General features: G+C 44.8%; 1 protein-coding gene across 1 annotated transcript in view; it reads right to left on the reverse strand.

Annotated features, from left to right (window-relative positions):
* The window catches only part of LOC147441794 (uncharacterized), a 29,006-nt gene extending 15,184 nt beyond the window's left edge, over positions 1-13,822 (reverse strand). The window contains exon 1 of the mRNA XM_086528182.1: positions 13,353-13,822. Within this exon, the coding sequence (XP_086384308.1) occupies positions 13,353-13,487 (135 nt within the window). The 5' untranslated portion in view covers positions 13,488-13,822. The remainder of the gene's footprint in view (positions 1-13,352) is intronic.
* Positions 13,823-15,606: the final 1,784 nt, after the last annotated feature.

Consider the following 15,606-nt stretch of genomic DNA (forward strand, 5'->3'; position numbering starts at 1 on the left):
TCATCCGAGTTCTGCTCTTTTCCGCGGGCGCACCCCTTGGTGGCCTTGCGCTCACACCAAGGTTGCTTTTTCCCACCTCACGTCGATTGGCCGGCCGCTAAGTGCACGGTCCAGTCTCAATGAGTGAAAAGAGGCACAAGGGGAGGCTGGACAAGCCCTTCTTTCCTAGGATTCCTGTCACTCTTCAAAAACACGATTAGGAATCTACACACCCAAGCGAACTTGGGTTCGTGCGACCGCAACAAGCAAAAAAAAATTGTTGTGATTCTTGTGGTTTTTTCCTTGAGTGATACAAAACACTGCCAAAGCTCTGATACCAATGTTAGGTGCAGCGGAATGAATGTTTGAACTTTGCTCAAGATGAGTGCTCCGAACTGTGCTCAAGGTTCCTTTTGTTCTTATGGAAGGGAGAGCCTTCCGTTCTTAATGAGAGAGTGCAATGATCACAAACATAGTGAATGACACTGTGAATGAAGGTGATGAGACTGAGAGATAGAGAAGAGAATACGACACTAGAGACGTTGTAAAACCCTCCTCCGAAGGCCCCACTCTCTATGGCAAGAGCAATCTACTTATGATTGCACAAATCTCTACAATGCTTGGACTTGCCGACGATGTCGACGACAATCAGGACTACGACGAGACGAGCTGAAATCTGAAAACGCTAAGGACTGAAATCTGCAAATCTTCTATCTACTAAATTCTAACTCTATGTCGATGACGATGTCGATGGTGACGATGCAACGACGACGCACTGAAAACGCAGATGCTGAAATCTGCGTTTTCCAGGCTGAAACTGTAAACCTTGCGGAAACTGACCGTGCGGCGAGGAATTGCTGCAGGAAGGTGAGATCTGCGAGGTTCGGGACTTGATCTACGAGTGCTAAAGGCTGAAAACTGAAAACGTTGGTCCTATGGCTGATTCTGTCGCGATGTTCTTGAGTTCTTGAGGTTCTTGAGGTTCTTCTTTCGCTTGCAATCTGTGTTCGTGAAGGATCTTCTCTTCATCCGAGTTCTGCTCTTTTCCGCGGGCGCACCCCTTGGTGGCCTTGCGCTCACACCAAGGTTGCTTTTTCCCACCTCACGTCGATTGGTCGGCCGCTAAGTGTCACCAGCGTGTGACTACTATCTATCCTTTTTGTTGATTTCTTTCTTATTATCTATTTACTTTCACTTTTTGGAAACACCCCTCGGGAAATCTAACTGCCCTGCATTGCATAGCTAGTGTGGAACTGTCCAGAGGGAGTCCAGGCCTGAGGGCAAGAGAGCACTAAGGTTGGACAAGGACTATGGTTAGCCAAGTGGGGTCATTGACTAGCCAAAGTGGAATCCTTTGCTACAGAGGCTACATTTCAGTTTTGGATGTGGCCACAGTGTACAAAGAGGGTCGGATGACCTAGAAAGATATAATGGCAGCATCTCCTAAAATTTAGGGAACTGCTATTTTGGGACCTGAAAATGTCTTCGCGTCATTACGTGCAGTTTGACATGGGGATCATTTTGTTACTCTGTGGCCAAGTCAACAGAGGCTGCAGGTGAGATATTTTTAGACCCGAGGGTCTAAAGCGGGAAAATGCACAAATGAGTGACACTTGGCACTCTGAGGCCAGTTTACTACTTATAGAGAAGGCAAAAACGTGATTTATAGCTGGGAGGCTCATTTTGCAAGTCTCTGTCACAGGTTAAGAGCTATGGAGTGCTTGCTTTCCCTCTTATGCACAGTGCGGTGCCAGGAGTGATGCCCTGCACGCTACGCACTGCCCTCTCTCTCCCCTTTGGCAGTATGTTATGCCCCTCTAGTGGGCTCTTCATTTGACCAATGTACAGTTGTGTGGGTTCATGCGCGATTGCCGAGGCAAGAGCCTCTTGCACAGGTACTGGATTAGCTAGCGGCTAATCCCCCCGCAGGTACAGGTGAATTCGGAGAGGTTTCACGCCAGAAATCTCGTCCGATTCAAAGGGCAAGTAGCCCTACAGGTGCGGGAGCTCGAGGACTTGCTAGGGATGCGACCGGCACGCGAAACGGAGCCCGAAACAGTGAATTACAGCCTGCTGTGTATTTTTGCAGGTTTAGGGTTTTGGCCCTAAACGGACCCTAATACCCCCAGGAGGTTCGGGGACGCAAGGGGACCGCTGTACAGGCGATCTGGCGCATTTTCAGGGCTGAAAACAGAGAATTCAGCGTGCTGCAGATTCTCGCCAGGTTTTGCAAAGTGCCCGTATGCGTCGGGAAAGTCAGTCAATGCGTGGGAATACTGACCGTGAAAGGTTCTAGTACAGTTATGCTGCCGAAATCGGGCTGGAACAGTGGAAATTCAGCCGAGTTTGTGCGGGGCAGCTTGTAGGAACCACAGCGTTTATTCCCTCTTTTGAACAATAAAGAAATACCGAAAGGGGCGCCTAAGTTAGGGGCCAATCTGGTGTCTGTCCACTCATACAGGTGCAATCTAGCAGCCTGTATCCCTCTCCCCTTTGTTGTGTCTTGAAAGTACAGGTAAAATAGACGACTAATAATGGGTGAAAGCTAAATCAAGGTTTAAAGTAAAGTCTACCGCCCTTTTTGGATTGAACAGGCCGGTTTCACTAAGTGCACGGTCCAGTCTCAATGAGTGAAAAGAGGCACAAGGGGAGGCTGGACAAGCCCTTCTTTCCTAGGATTCCTGTCACTCTTCAAAAACACGATTAGGAATCTACACACCCAAGCGAACTTGGGTTCGTGCGACCGCAACAAGCAAAAAAAAATTGTTGTGATTCTTGTGGTTTTTTCCTTGAGTGATACAAAACACTGCCAAAGCTCTGATACCAATGTTAGGTGCAGCGGAATGAATGTTTGAACTTTGCTCAAGATGAGTGCTCCGAACTGTGCTCAAGGTTCCTTTTGTTCTTATGGAAGGGAGAGCCTTCCGTTCTTAATGAGAGAGTGCAATGATCACAAACATAGTGAATGACACTGTGAATGAAGGTGATGAGACTGAGAGATAGAGAAGAGAATACGACACTAGAGACGTTGTAAAACCCTCCTCCGAAGGCCCCACTCTCTATGGCAAGAGCAATCTACTTATGATTGCACAAATCTCTACAATGCTTGGACTTGCCGACGATGTCGACGACAATCAGGACTACGACGAGACGAGCTGAAATCTAAAAACGCTAGGGACTGAAATCTGCAAATCTTCTATCTATTAAATTCTAACTCTATGTCGATGACGATGTCGATGGTGACGATGCAACGACGACGCACTGAAAACGCAGATGCTGAAATCTGCGTTTTCCAGGCTGAAACTGTAAACCTTGCGGAAACTGACCGTGCGGCGAGGAATTGCTGCAGGAAGGTGAGATTTGCGAGGTTCGGGACTTGATCTACGAGTGCTAAAGGCTGAAAACTGAAAACGTTGGTCCTATGGCTGATTCTGTCGCGATGATCTGCAAAAACGCTGAGGTTGATCTGCAAACCAAAAACGCTAGGGCTGAAAACTGACCTTGCGGGGAAATCTGCTACTAACGCTAGGAAATCTGTTGTGTTGCTGTGGGAATTTGCTAACGCTAGGGCTGATCTGCTGTCTATTGTCGCCGGGAATCTGCAAGTGCAAAAACGCTGGCTGATCTGGTGCAAAGACGCTAGGCCTTCTGTTGAGAGAAAACGCCAGAATTGTCGCGGGGGTTGGTCTTGCTCAGAAGTTGCCTGTTGAGCAAGGTGCTCCTGTTGCCTCTTCTGCCAAATAGTGCTAGTCTAGGTTTGCTTACATACAAACTTACTCAATTTGCCCTACCTACTTTCCAACAAAAGTCACTTAAAAATAATAAGTGAAAAATGTCAAAAATACGAAAAATAGGCTAAATGCACTGGAGAATTCCCCTGAAGGATTCTGATGGATTCTGATGGGAATGCTTATGATCATGCTGTGTGCAACCAGAGGATATGCATCTAATCTAAGTATCTGGACATGCATGGTCTGCGAACAGACTCACAAAAGTGCCAGATCACTTCCTATTCTAGACTGACTTGACTAAATTGAACCCTGATCATGTTGTAGCTTGTCCACGGACACATAGGGTTGGATGTGTCACGTGACATGTTCCCAACATCCCTAACATTTGCCCTGTTTGTAGTACTGAACGCGTTGTTCTGCTGACAATCTAGGGCCTGATGGTTTCTTTTTCTGTTGTTTCCCCTTCTTCCTATTATCGTCAATCAGTCCTTGACCGATTCTGTCTCCCACAAGTCTGTCTGTAGGGTAGGTGAGTGTGACAGCATGCATAGCAAAACCTTGTCCGATGTTAGGTTTGTCAAGCCCAGTACTATCCATGGGAACATGCTTTTTAATAGTAGCAATTAGATCTCCAGATTGCATGCCTTTTTTTTGCATGGCCAATATTAGCCTAAAAGGCTATATAAAGTTTACAAAGAAAAATATCAATATAGCGTTTTTTTTAATTCTCTGTGTGTCGACTCCTCTCTCTCTCACGCGTTTTGCTGCATCTCCTCCACGCCATGGCACTGCTCAGGCTACATACACCCTAGCTACATCCCCTACATATGGTATCAGAGCCCAGGTGGGCCGCCAAAGCAAGGAGAAGCTGGGCGCTGGCAAGCGGTGGCATCTGCAGGAGCGTATCAAAACGTTGCCTTTGTTGCGCTATCTAGAGCAGAGCCGAGGAGGGAAAAGCTTCAAGGCAAGAAGAGCTCCAGGAGGTGTTTGTGCAAGCATGGCGTGAGGCTGATGCTCTTCGACGTCAGTGTATTAAAACGCTATGTTGTAGGCTTCAAAGCAAGAAAATATCTTTTCCAATAACTTCTCAAAATGCCCCTCTGACTGTAGATAGTTGACGACACTACAGAGGCTTCGACTTTCCCACCTGAACAATTTCTCAGCATCCGAGTGCACAAGCTCGAATTTCCTCCACATATAGGCAGTTCGCAACTATGGAGCATCTGGTTTATTGGTGGAAAAGTATCCTTCATGCATATGATCTTGCACACACACTGATGGGACTACTAGATGTGAAATCTTTTGCCCTCGTAGGACTATATGTTGATGTTCATTTTACAGCCTTCAAGTTTGACTGCTTCTTTGAAGAGTTCTTGGACAATCAACTCGAGTTGCCCTTACATGAGAAACTTTGTTTTGTCAAGATGTTTGAAGAACTATTTGTTGTGAAAGTGCAAGAGCTATGCTTCCTTATCAACTCGGCATTACACACCCATCCCATGTTAGAGATATTCGCTTTTGTGGTGAGCCATCAACTTGGAATGGATGCAAAGGAGGATATGGAAAATATTCAAAAAGACTTCACAGATTGGCAAAAACAACATGCCTTGTATGTGTTGAAGGTTGTTTTGGAAATTTCTCGATTTACATGAGTTGTGCTCGAGGCACATGAAGAAGCGGAGATTTTGGAGCTATGTTGTTTTATATGCAGCATCAGTTGTCATGCATGGATGTTCGCTTCAAAAATGCGGTATACGACTTCAAATTCAAAGCTCATGCAGCAGGAAAGAAAAGCTCATTGAACGGTTTGCTCAGAACACTTGACATATACACAATCCAAAATTTTATTCTATTTTTCTTGTTAAGTGTCATAGACTTATGGTTTGTCTTTTGGCACAATTGTACGGGCTCTAGACACGGCCACATATGAGTGGTAAGACCTCCCAGAAATATATATGTTCTCAGCCTATTTTTCCATTTCTCATGAGGTTATTGGGTACACCTTAAACCCAAGGTTTGGCAGTGAACCAAAAACTCCATTTTTGGTAGCTAATTTTTTGACCTACACCCTATCTGTTCAAGGGGGGGTTACTGATCTAGCACCAGGTTATGGATACACCAGAAATCCTTGGTTGTGAGAGAACCTAAAACTCACGGTTGCCGAGTATACCAAAAACTCGAAGTATCATGAGAGGGTCTGTCTAGTTCGGGCTTGAGGGGGGGATTGTTAGGTTTTTCAAGCCTAGTACTATCCATGGGAACATGCTTTTTTATAGTAGCAATTAGATCTCCAGATTGCATGCCTTTTTTTTGCATGGCCAATATTAGCCTAAAAGGCTATATAAAGTTTACAAAAAATATATATATCAATACAACGTCTTTTTAATTTCTCTATATGTCGACGACTCCTCTCTCGCGCGCGTTTTGTTGCATCTCCTCCACGCCATGGCACTGCTCAAGCTGCATCCACCCTAGCTACATCCCCTACATCTGACATGTCCCATGAGTCGTTGCATGGACTCGGAATTCTTTTGTAGGCAATAACTCCGTATCTCTTTGAGAAGTCTACGGCAAAAACGCTCAACTTGTTGCTTGAAAGTTACCTTTTTGAAGGAAGAAACAAGCAGAAAAGCATCCCAAAATCTCTCGCAATAGGTATCCAATGTGTCACCCTTAGTCATCTCGGGATGATTCCAAGCGGTGATCACATCTTGTTCGTATTCATGTGTGAGCCATGAAGAAGTGCAAACTCGTTTCAACTTCAACTACTTAGGCGGAACATCCCTACCTAACACTAGGATAGACCACCATGTCTGGCATTCCCTATTAGATATGACATCGCTCTTCGTACCTTGGAGTGCTCTTAGTAACGCCCTCCCGAAAAGGTGATGTCAAACTGTTGGATAAAAGCAAGGGCTCTGTGGGCATCCCTAAAGCCTGAAAATGTATCAAACTTTAGAGCCTGCCAACCCTCCTTAAAATCCTTGGCCTTCTAGCCCTTATCCTCAAGATGGTCGTATTGATTTGCTCAGTACAGGCATTTTCTCCATTGGCTCCTCAGAATCTGACTCCTCAGAGGACAAAGAGTCCTGATCCGCATTGTCGGAATGTTTACTAGACTTCCTACGGGATTTGCTCTTCTTTGCCTTCTCCTTGCCTTTGTTGTTTTTCCAAGTCTTTCTTCGCTTCCCATCTTTTCTACTCTCATCATTGGAGTCAGAGGACAAGGAACTCTCCAAATTGTTAGAAGAGGACGATCATGAGGTAGGATCATCCTCTGTAAGGTGCAACGGCAAATGCTCCAAACGCTAGTCAAGGCTGATGAATAACGTTGGCTCTTGCTTGCTGAAAACGCCAGGTCTTCAATGGTTCCTGCTTGAGAGAGAGAGGGAGATGCCTGCTGCAACTAGTGCAAGTGCTCTCCTTGCTCTTCTGCCAGAAATGCTAGTGCTAGGGTTTGCTTATATATTGTCTTATGCAAATTGCCCTACCCAGTTTCCCAACAAAAGTCACTTAAAATAATAAGTGAAAAATGTCAAAAATAGGGAAGATAGGTTATGTGCACTGGAAAATGCTCCTAATGAATTATGATGGATTCTGATGGTAATGCTCATGATCATGCTGTGTGCAACCAAAGGATATGCATCTAATCTAAGTGTTTGGACATGCACGGTGTGCGAACAGACTCACAAAAGTGCCAGATCACTTCCTATCCTAGACTGACTTGACTGAACTGAACCCTAGTCATGTTGTAGCTTGTCCACGGACACATAGGGTTGGATGTGTCACGTGACATCCTCGAAGTGAACACACTTACCGGCTGGCCTCAAAGGTATATTTGCGACCCAAGTAGCCAGGATAGTCTCTTGTTCGACTCTTTTCCACAATTGCCTCTTGGTCTTCATGAGTCTGTTGACTCGTCGCTCCACAGCTTCATCAAATTTATCCTCTGAGTACACTCTCTTTCTAGATGCAATTGGTGTAGGTTTCTTCTTTAGAGCCGACTTGAGAGGTGAATGAATGGCAACACGCCATCGAGAGGGCACCTCGTCAAGTGGATACTTCGCCAAAAATTTCGTGTGCTCGAAATCCTTGGAGTACCGTCTCATTTGTTGAGCACAGTTGTCGACATGTTGTTGACGCTGCATCTCCAATCTTTCAAAAGTTAAGGGTGGACACGGACCATGCTCCTTGTCCGTTTCCTCAGAAAGTAATTGAAATCCCTGTTGGTTTCTTCTTCATCCGAGTGATCGAGTGCGACAGTTTCCTCTTGGCGCGCTTCATCGATTTAATCTATGTGTGCTACAAGTGAAGGGATCGGATTTTTCGTAGAAGAAGAATCATCTAAGCTCTGATACCACTGTAAGACTTCAACACCCCAAGCCAAAGATCTAGAGCAACACACGCAAGAGAATCTGAAACAACTGAACACGACTGAGAGAGAGAGAGAGAGAGAGAGAGAGAGAGATACGACATGGCACGATGGAGTTCCGCACCCAAAAGCACTTGCCCCAAAGACTCTTTATTTAACAAGTACAATGTCCGAGAGTCCTCTCTCTAGCAAGCTTTCCAACTAATTTGCTTGGAGAAAATGCCCTGGCACACTTTTAAAAGGCCTGGCCTGTCTCAAAAGCAATTACATGAAAAGCATTAGTCTAAAAGCATCTGGTAGCCAAAAGCTAGCATCCCCCCTAGGGTTGTCCGTACGGCATGCCACATCAACGTTGTCAGCGCGATTTGCACCGCAAATCGTGGGCGTCCATACAGTCTGCCACACCATCATCTGGCTACACAAATTTGGTCCTTGCTTTTATTTTGAAGGGTTTAGGCCCCTCGATCGGGGTACCATAAGTTAGAACACTTTTGGATTAGGTTTTTTGACCTAACCCCTTCTGGGCACTCGAAAGGGTCCTATAAGTTGGTAAAACTTCTTTTGCTAGGGTTTAGGCCCCTCCTATCCTTTAGGCCATGCCACGGCATCAGTTTGTGACACTACAATGTACACAAGTGTCACGTAGTGATGACGTGTCTGCAAATTCCTTGAACAAAAGAGGAGATAGAGACCGTCCAATGGCAAGTCCCGCAAAACGTGTTGGAAATCCCGTCGGGATGTGCGACTCCAAATGTGGTCTATATAGTGCAGATAACGTGGTAGACCATACATTGCTGACCTGGCACAGTTGGCAAATTTAGACAGTAAAAAGCAATTGACTTTTAGCAACGCCATGTTTTTAGCAGGTTTGACTTTATAGGTGCACTAGCTTTTTGTGCTTTTGACCTCAGTGCCCTATAAAATTGTACCTTGGTCCACTTGACAGATCAATGTATAGTTGCACATCTACAAAGCAACTCCCCGGCAGTTATACTCTGTGGATTATTTGATATGAAAAGAAGCATTGAAAGGGGTGCTTGACTTTGGAGCCAATGCTTCCTAAGTGAAACTTTGCCACTCTATGTCTCTTGTCTACTATCGAGTGTTATCTCTTTCAAGTTGAAGTGTTTGCTATCCAGTCCAGTTATTCTTGGAGTGATTTTACCGCCTTGCTAGGGGTTGCGCAGATAAATGCTCCAGCAATCACTATTGAAGACAATCTTTTTACAAAAAATGCTCTTTGAAGAAGAATCTTTTTACAGAAATTGCTTTTGAAAGAAAGCATTTTGAAAGAAGGTGCTTTTTGGAAGAAAGAGTTCTTCGGAAGAAGAAGCGATATCAAGAGAGAGAGGAGATGAAGAAGGAAGGGGTCGTTTTTGCCCTAAAAAGCCCAAAAAAAACATGCCTATGGACGCTTTTATGTGTCTCAAAGACCTCCAAATATCTCTTCAACGGATAAAAATTGAGATATGTGTAAGAAGTCAAAGTTGATCCGCTTAACAAGCCCTACGCATTTACGCAAAAACTGATTTTGATTCCAACAACTGGGCTTTAATTAGGTTGCACAAAATTTCAAGAAGTATGTAATGGATTCAAACAGTGTCACGTGCACATCTAACCCTATGTGCATGTGGACAAGCTATCTCAGGTCTAGGGTTCAGGTCAACTCAAGAAGTGTTCTCACACCTTCGTGAGCCTGTGCACAGGCCGTGCATGTCCAGGCACTTAGATTAGTTGCATATCCTCTGATTGCACACAACATAATCATCAGCATGGCATTCAGTACCCATCATGAGCATTTTACAGAGCATAGAACCCTTTTCCCAAAATACACATTTTTCACTTATTTACTAATAAGTGACTTTTGTTGGGAAAGTAGGTAGGGCAAATTGCTAAGGAAATATAAAAGAAACCCAATGGTCACTCAGTAGAAGCAGAAGAAGCAGCAGAGGGAGCTCAGGCGACTTGCAGTGCATCTTCTCAGCAAGACCAGCAAGAAACCAAGCGTTTTCAGCCTACAAGACCCAACGTTTTTGCATTAGCAGATCAACCTGGCGTTTTCCCAATTTGCATATCAGCCTGGCAATTCTGCAAACTCAGCAGATCAGCCCCAACGTTTCTAGACTTGTAGATAGATCAGCGTTTTCAGTTTTCAGCCTTCTGCATCAGCAAAACCAGCCAGCATTTGCAGTTTTCAGCACTTACACTTTGCAGATCTAGCCCCTAGCCTCGCAAATCTCACCTACCCACAGCAGATCCTTGTCGTATCGTCGAGTTAGCCAGTGTTTACAGATTCAGCCCGCTGTTTTCAGATTTCAGCATCTGTGTTTTCAACGCATCGTTGTCGAGTCGTGGTCATCGCCGTCCTCATCGACATAGTGTCAATGCTCAACAGAAAGTCAACATCTTCCATATTTCAGCTTTTCAGCCCTAGCGTTTTCAGTTTTCAATCGTCCTCGTCCTTGTCGTCGACATCATCGGCAAGTCCATTGCATCTAGACCATTGTACCAGATTTATGCAATCTATAGCATAGACCTCTCTCGCCATAGAGAGGGGGCCCTTGGAGGAGGGTTTGAGAACCGCCTGGTGTCGTATTCTTCTCTCTTTCTCTCAATCTCAGCACTTTCATTCACAGTAGAATTCACTTTGTTTGTGATCATTGCACTCTCTCTCTAAAAGGAATGGAAGGCTCTCTTCCATAAGTAAAAGGAACCCTTGAGCATAGTTCGGAGCACTCATCTTGAGAAATATCAACATTCACTTCCGCTGCACCTTACAAACAGAGTCAGCTAGTGAGCTACTCGACTCGACAGATTTGGAAAGGGATTGTTAGAATCACTTGAAAAGTTGCAGTGTTGCGAGAACTTTTCAAAAAGTTTCATAGAGAGATCTTTCAACTTTCCACAAGTTTGGATTTGGAGAAGGGACATCCTCAAAAGAGAGAGATCTTTTCAGCTCATAAGAACCATCCACTTTATAGAGTAAGCAAAACCCATATTGAAGAAATCATGAGCCAAGTGAAAGACCTTTTGAAGAAAGATTTGATCTAGCACAAGTCTTCACCTTTTTGTTCTCCATTGTTGCTTATGCAAAAGAAAGACGGATCATGAAGAATATGTATAGACTACAAGGCTCTTAATAAGATTACCATCATGCGCAGGTTTCCAATACCCAAGATAGATTACATACTTGATGGATTATCAGATCTACTTGTTTGAGCAAAATCGATCTTAAGAATGACTGTCATTAGATCAATATCGCTCCTGGAGATATATGCAAAGACCGGGATTAGGACATCCTTCAAATTATGTGAGTATCTGATGATGCCTTTTGACCTCACAAATGCGCTTGCAACATTCAACAGGATGATAAATAGAATCTTGCGAGAACATAGGTAGTTTGGGGGCTCATTTTTGTTTTCTTCAAGTCCAGAGTAGAACATCGCAAGCCATTGTTGCAAGTGTTTAAACTTCAATGCATTGCCCAAACACAAATTGGTATTAACGGAAAGAAGAGAGTTCTTTGTGTCAGTGCTACACTTTTCCCAACGGTGCTAGCATGGATCCAGCTACACTGATGATTATTCAAGATTGGCCTATATTAAAGAATGTATATGATGTTCAGGGATTACTACATGCAATTTATCAGATAGTTTGCGAAGATTGCTTCGCCATTGCATGCCCTAACTCCAAAAGGGGTATCATTACTTAAGGACCTTCACAGATTGCAATTTTTGAGAGACTCAAGCAGCACTTGACAACGGGGCTTATTGTGATTGATAAATAGAATCTTGCGAGAGCATAGGTAGTTTGGGGGCTCATTTTTGTTTTCTCCAAGTCCAAAGTAGAACATCGCAAGCCATTGTTGCAAGTGTTTAAACTTCAATGCATTGCCCAAACACAAATTGGTATTAACGGAAAGAAGAGAGTTCTTTGTGTCAGTGCTACACTTTTCCCAAGGGTGCTAGCATGGATCCAGCTACACTGATGATTATTCAAGATTGGCCTATATTAAAGAATGTATATGATGTTCAGGGATTACTACATGCAATTTATCAAATAGTTTGCGGAGATTGCTTCGCCATTGCATGCCCTAGCTCCAAAAGGGGTACCATTACTTAAGGACCTTCACAGATTGCAATTTTTGAGAGACTCAAGCAACACTTGACAACGGGGCTTATTGTGATTGATGGAAGCCATTTCTATTCTTTGAGAGTTTTTAGCGTGTAGAGACTTACGCTTACAACATTCTTTATGTAAATAGCATCAACCAACTAATTCAGCACGAGAAATTTTAAGAGAATTGATAAAGTTGTCTCCCAAAAATTATTAACAACACCACATCTTAATCAAGCGTTCTCAAACAATCTAAATAGGCTTTTTCATACATAAACTTCTGGTCTCCTTCTCTTTAACTGATATACATCCAAGATACTCAAATTATAGCACATTTCTCTATGGGACTCCAATGATTTAAAGCAATGCTCTATGGGGAAATATTATGATCTCATTCTAGGATGTGACACTAATTCTCAAAATTACTGCAAGGTTTGTATATTTCCTATGAGTTTAGCATCTTTGAAGGCAATGTCATGAGGGAGTAAATCAAGAAAATAAGGTGGATGGTCAATCAACTAATTAAGCGGGCAGAGCTACATGAGCATGTCTTTATCACTTGCATTCAACATTCTAGATATTTATGGATTAAACTACAACAAAAACATAACACAAAGACCAGATAACTCAGACCCACTCACTATAAGTAACATGTTGATGTCACAAATGGGTCACAACACACCTATGGCTTATCTATTACAGAGAAATTAGAAACATTTTGTATCTAACTAATGGTTCATGCATCACCTGTACCCATGCTTACAACTAAGACTCACTGACCATTCCACTAACCTTGGCTCTTAAGTAGCGGTAGTTTCTCTACATGATACATGAGAGATGATGTGTATGTGACATTACTTGCAGGAAGCTACAATAAAGAAAAAAAACTCTCGACTTTTGTCGTCACCAGATTGATGAGATTACAAAATTTTACACATGAAACTTCTTCTTAAGTGAGCTCTAACAAAAATAACTTTTTAGCAGCTGCATTGAGAGACTATCTCTCCAGGTGCTAGTGCATGTAGAAAACAAAGCCCAAGAAAAAAGAGAAATTTTATAGCATACCATCAAACACAAGAAAACTCTTCAAACCATTGAGCTAATACGCTTTCACAAACACTAAGCAAAAATGTAGAGAGAAAGAAAGTAGAGACCTCAATGGCGCTGTGGAAAATGCCACCCAAACCAATACCATCCTTGCAGATCTTGTTCAGTTGCAAAATGGCGTTGTTTGTCTTGACTGAGTCGCTATTTGCCACATCATACACATGGAGGAATACCTCTGTCATTGCAATGACAGACGTCTGGAGTAGCGATGGCGGAAAAACCTCCAAATGGAAAAGCCGAGGCAAAGTTCCAAGAGTCACCTCAAGGCGAACCCAGATTATGGTGTACGGATCTGTCGAAAAAGGTGGCCCAGCAGCGAAAAGGAGACCCTTGAGAGCCTGATCTGCACAGAGTCATGTGACGCGAGACGCCTAACGCAGCAAGGCGTTGCCATGCCTGAGGCATTTTTGAGCCATTTTGGAGTGTGTGTGTGTGTGTGTGTGTGTGTGTGTGTGTAGCAGTGGAGTATCGATAGTGAAATAAGGCTACTACCTAGTGTACAGTTTATACTTCTGAAATCATGGTCGGCCACGGTCCACCCGCGGAAGAAAAAACTTGTGTGCAGTTTGGTTTGTAGGATTGAGAGTGTGACGCCCCAGAATGTGGGCGCGTCGGGGAGGGACCGTTTTTCTTTGCTCTGATACCAAGTGTGACGCCCCAGAATGTGGGCGCGTCGGAGAGGGACCGTTTTCCTTTGCTCTGATACCAAGTGTGACGCCCCAATATCTGGGCGCATCGGGGAGGGACCGTTTTCCTTTGCTCTGATACCAAGTGTGACGCCCCAGAATGTGGGCGCGTCGGGGAGGGACCATTTTCCTTTGCTCTGATACCAAGTGTGACGCCCCAGAATGTGGGCGCGTCGGGGAGGGACCGTTTTCCTTTGCTCTGATACCAAGTGTGACGCCCCAGAATGTGGGCGCGTCGGGGAGGGACCGTTTTCCTTTGCTCTGATACCAAGTGTGACGCCCCAGAATCTGGGCGCGTCGGGGAGGGGACGTTTTGGGCCCGGCTCGGACGGGACCGCCGGCTCGGGTCGGGGTGTTTCTTCAAGGGGTCCTGGTGCGGACGGCACCGGCTCAGGAGGGTCCGGCTCGGACGGGACCGGCTCGGGTCAAGTTGCCTTCACGAGGGCCCGGCTCGGACGGGACCGGCTCGGGCGTGGTTGCGTTCCATGGGTCGACGGCTGTTTACGTTTCGCGAGTCTTCGCGGGTCTTGCGTTCCGGGTCCCTAGCCCCACGTAGCCTCAGGCTCCGCCGCACTGACGGAGGGTCATAGCGTGCCCCGGGGAACCTTGCGTGGAGTCCCCACGGTGCGCGAGTGCGTGGAGTGAGGCTACAGTGTCTAGGTGGGGGGTCCCCTCCCGTGGCCATTCTCGGGAGGCTCATACCCCTTATAGAGAGTCCCGTCCCACGTAGTGCACGGGGGCTATGCAAGCCTTGGGAAATGAGGTTCCATGGATTGGTTGTGGCACTTAGGGGGCCATGACCATTCCACTCTAGGCGCTCCAAAGAGGAGCCTTTGACCCCGTTGGAGCGAGCATTGTCTATTGTGAAAGACGTTGTGCGCTGATTTGCATGCTTTAAATACCTTTGTCTGGAAATTGGCACGACCAAGGGTTGGCACTTACAAAGCATGACATAGCCAGCCCTTCCAGTGCTGAGTGGGATGGAGCTCAGCGTGCTTCTATTTCAACTTTTTGTCCCGGCAAGCGCAAAGCCCTTAGCATTCGATTAGATTTGTTAAAAACAAAAACGTGAGGGTGTAGGGAAGTATCTAGACAGGAAATTGTGTGTACATCATTGGAACCCAGGGTCTCACGGGAGGTTGAGTTACAAAACTTCAAAACATCAAGTCACATCACATAGGGAGCTTTGTGGAGGGGAAGGCATGATCTTTGTCTTGATGTTCTTGAGAAAAACTTGACCTTCTTAGATTCTGTCCATCACCTTCTAGATTTCTTTGCCAATGTCTTTAAACCATTTATACAAATGAGCATAGGTCCCCTCTTTGATTTATGCTTCCCTCCCCTCGTCTTGAAGAGATTCTTATTGTTTAGCAATGTCTTTGAGGGCATCTTCTCCTCTTGACAGCCTACCAATGCTTAGACCCTAGGCTATGTATAAATTTGATGACCTGTTAGACTGCGAATCGAATATCAGGCCTTGTATTGTATACATAAATAAGGCATCCATGACAAAGAATGACATCAAAAAGAGCACCACCATCATGAAAACTCAATCTCAAACTTGTTTCCATGGGAGTAGCAATAGCTTTGCATATGCCCAAGTAATGATGCAACA

Source organism: Adiantum capillus-veneris, chromosome 14 (genome assembly GCF_014529385.1).
Source record: "Adiantum capillus-veneris isolate H3 chromosome 14, ASM1452938v2, whole genome shotgun sequence".
NCBI lineage: Eukaryota > Viridiplantae > Streptophyta > Polypodiopsida > Polypodiales > Pteridaceae > Adiantum > Adiantum capillus-veneris.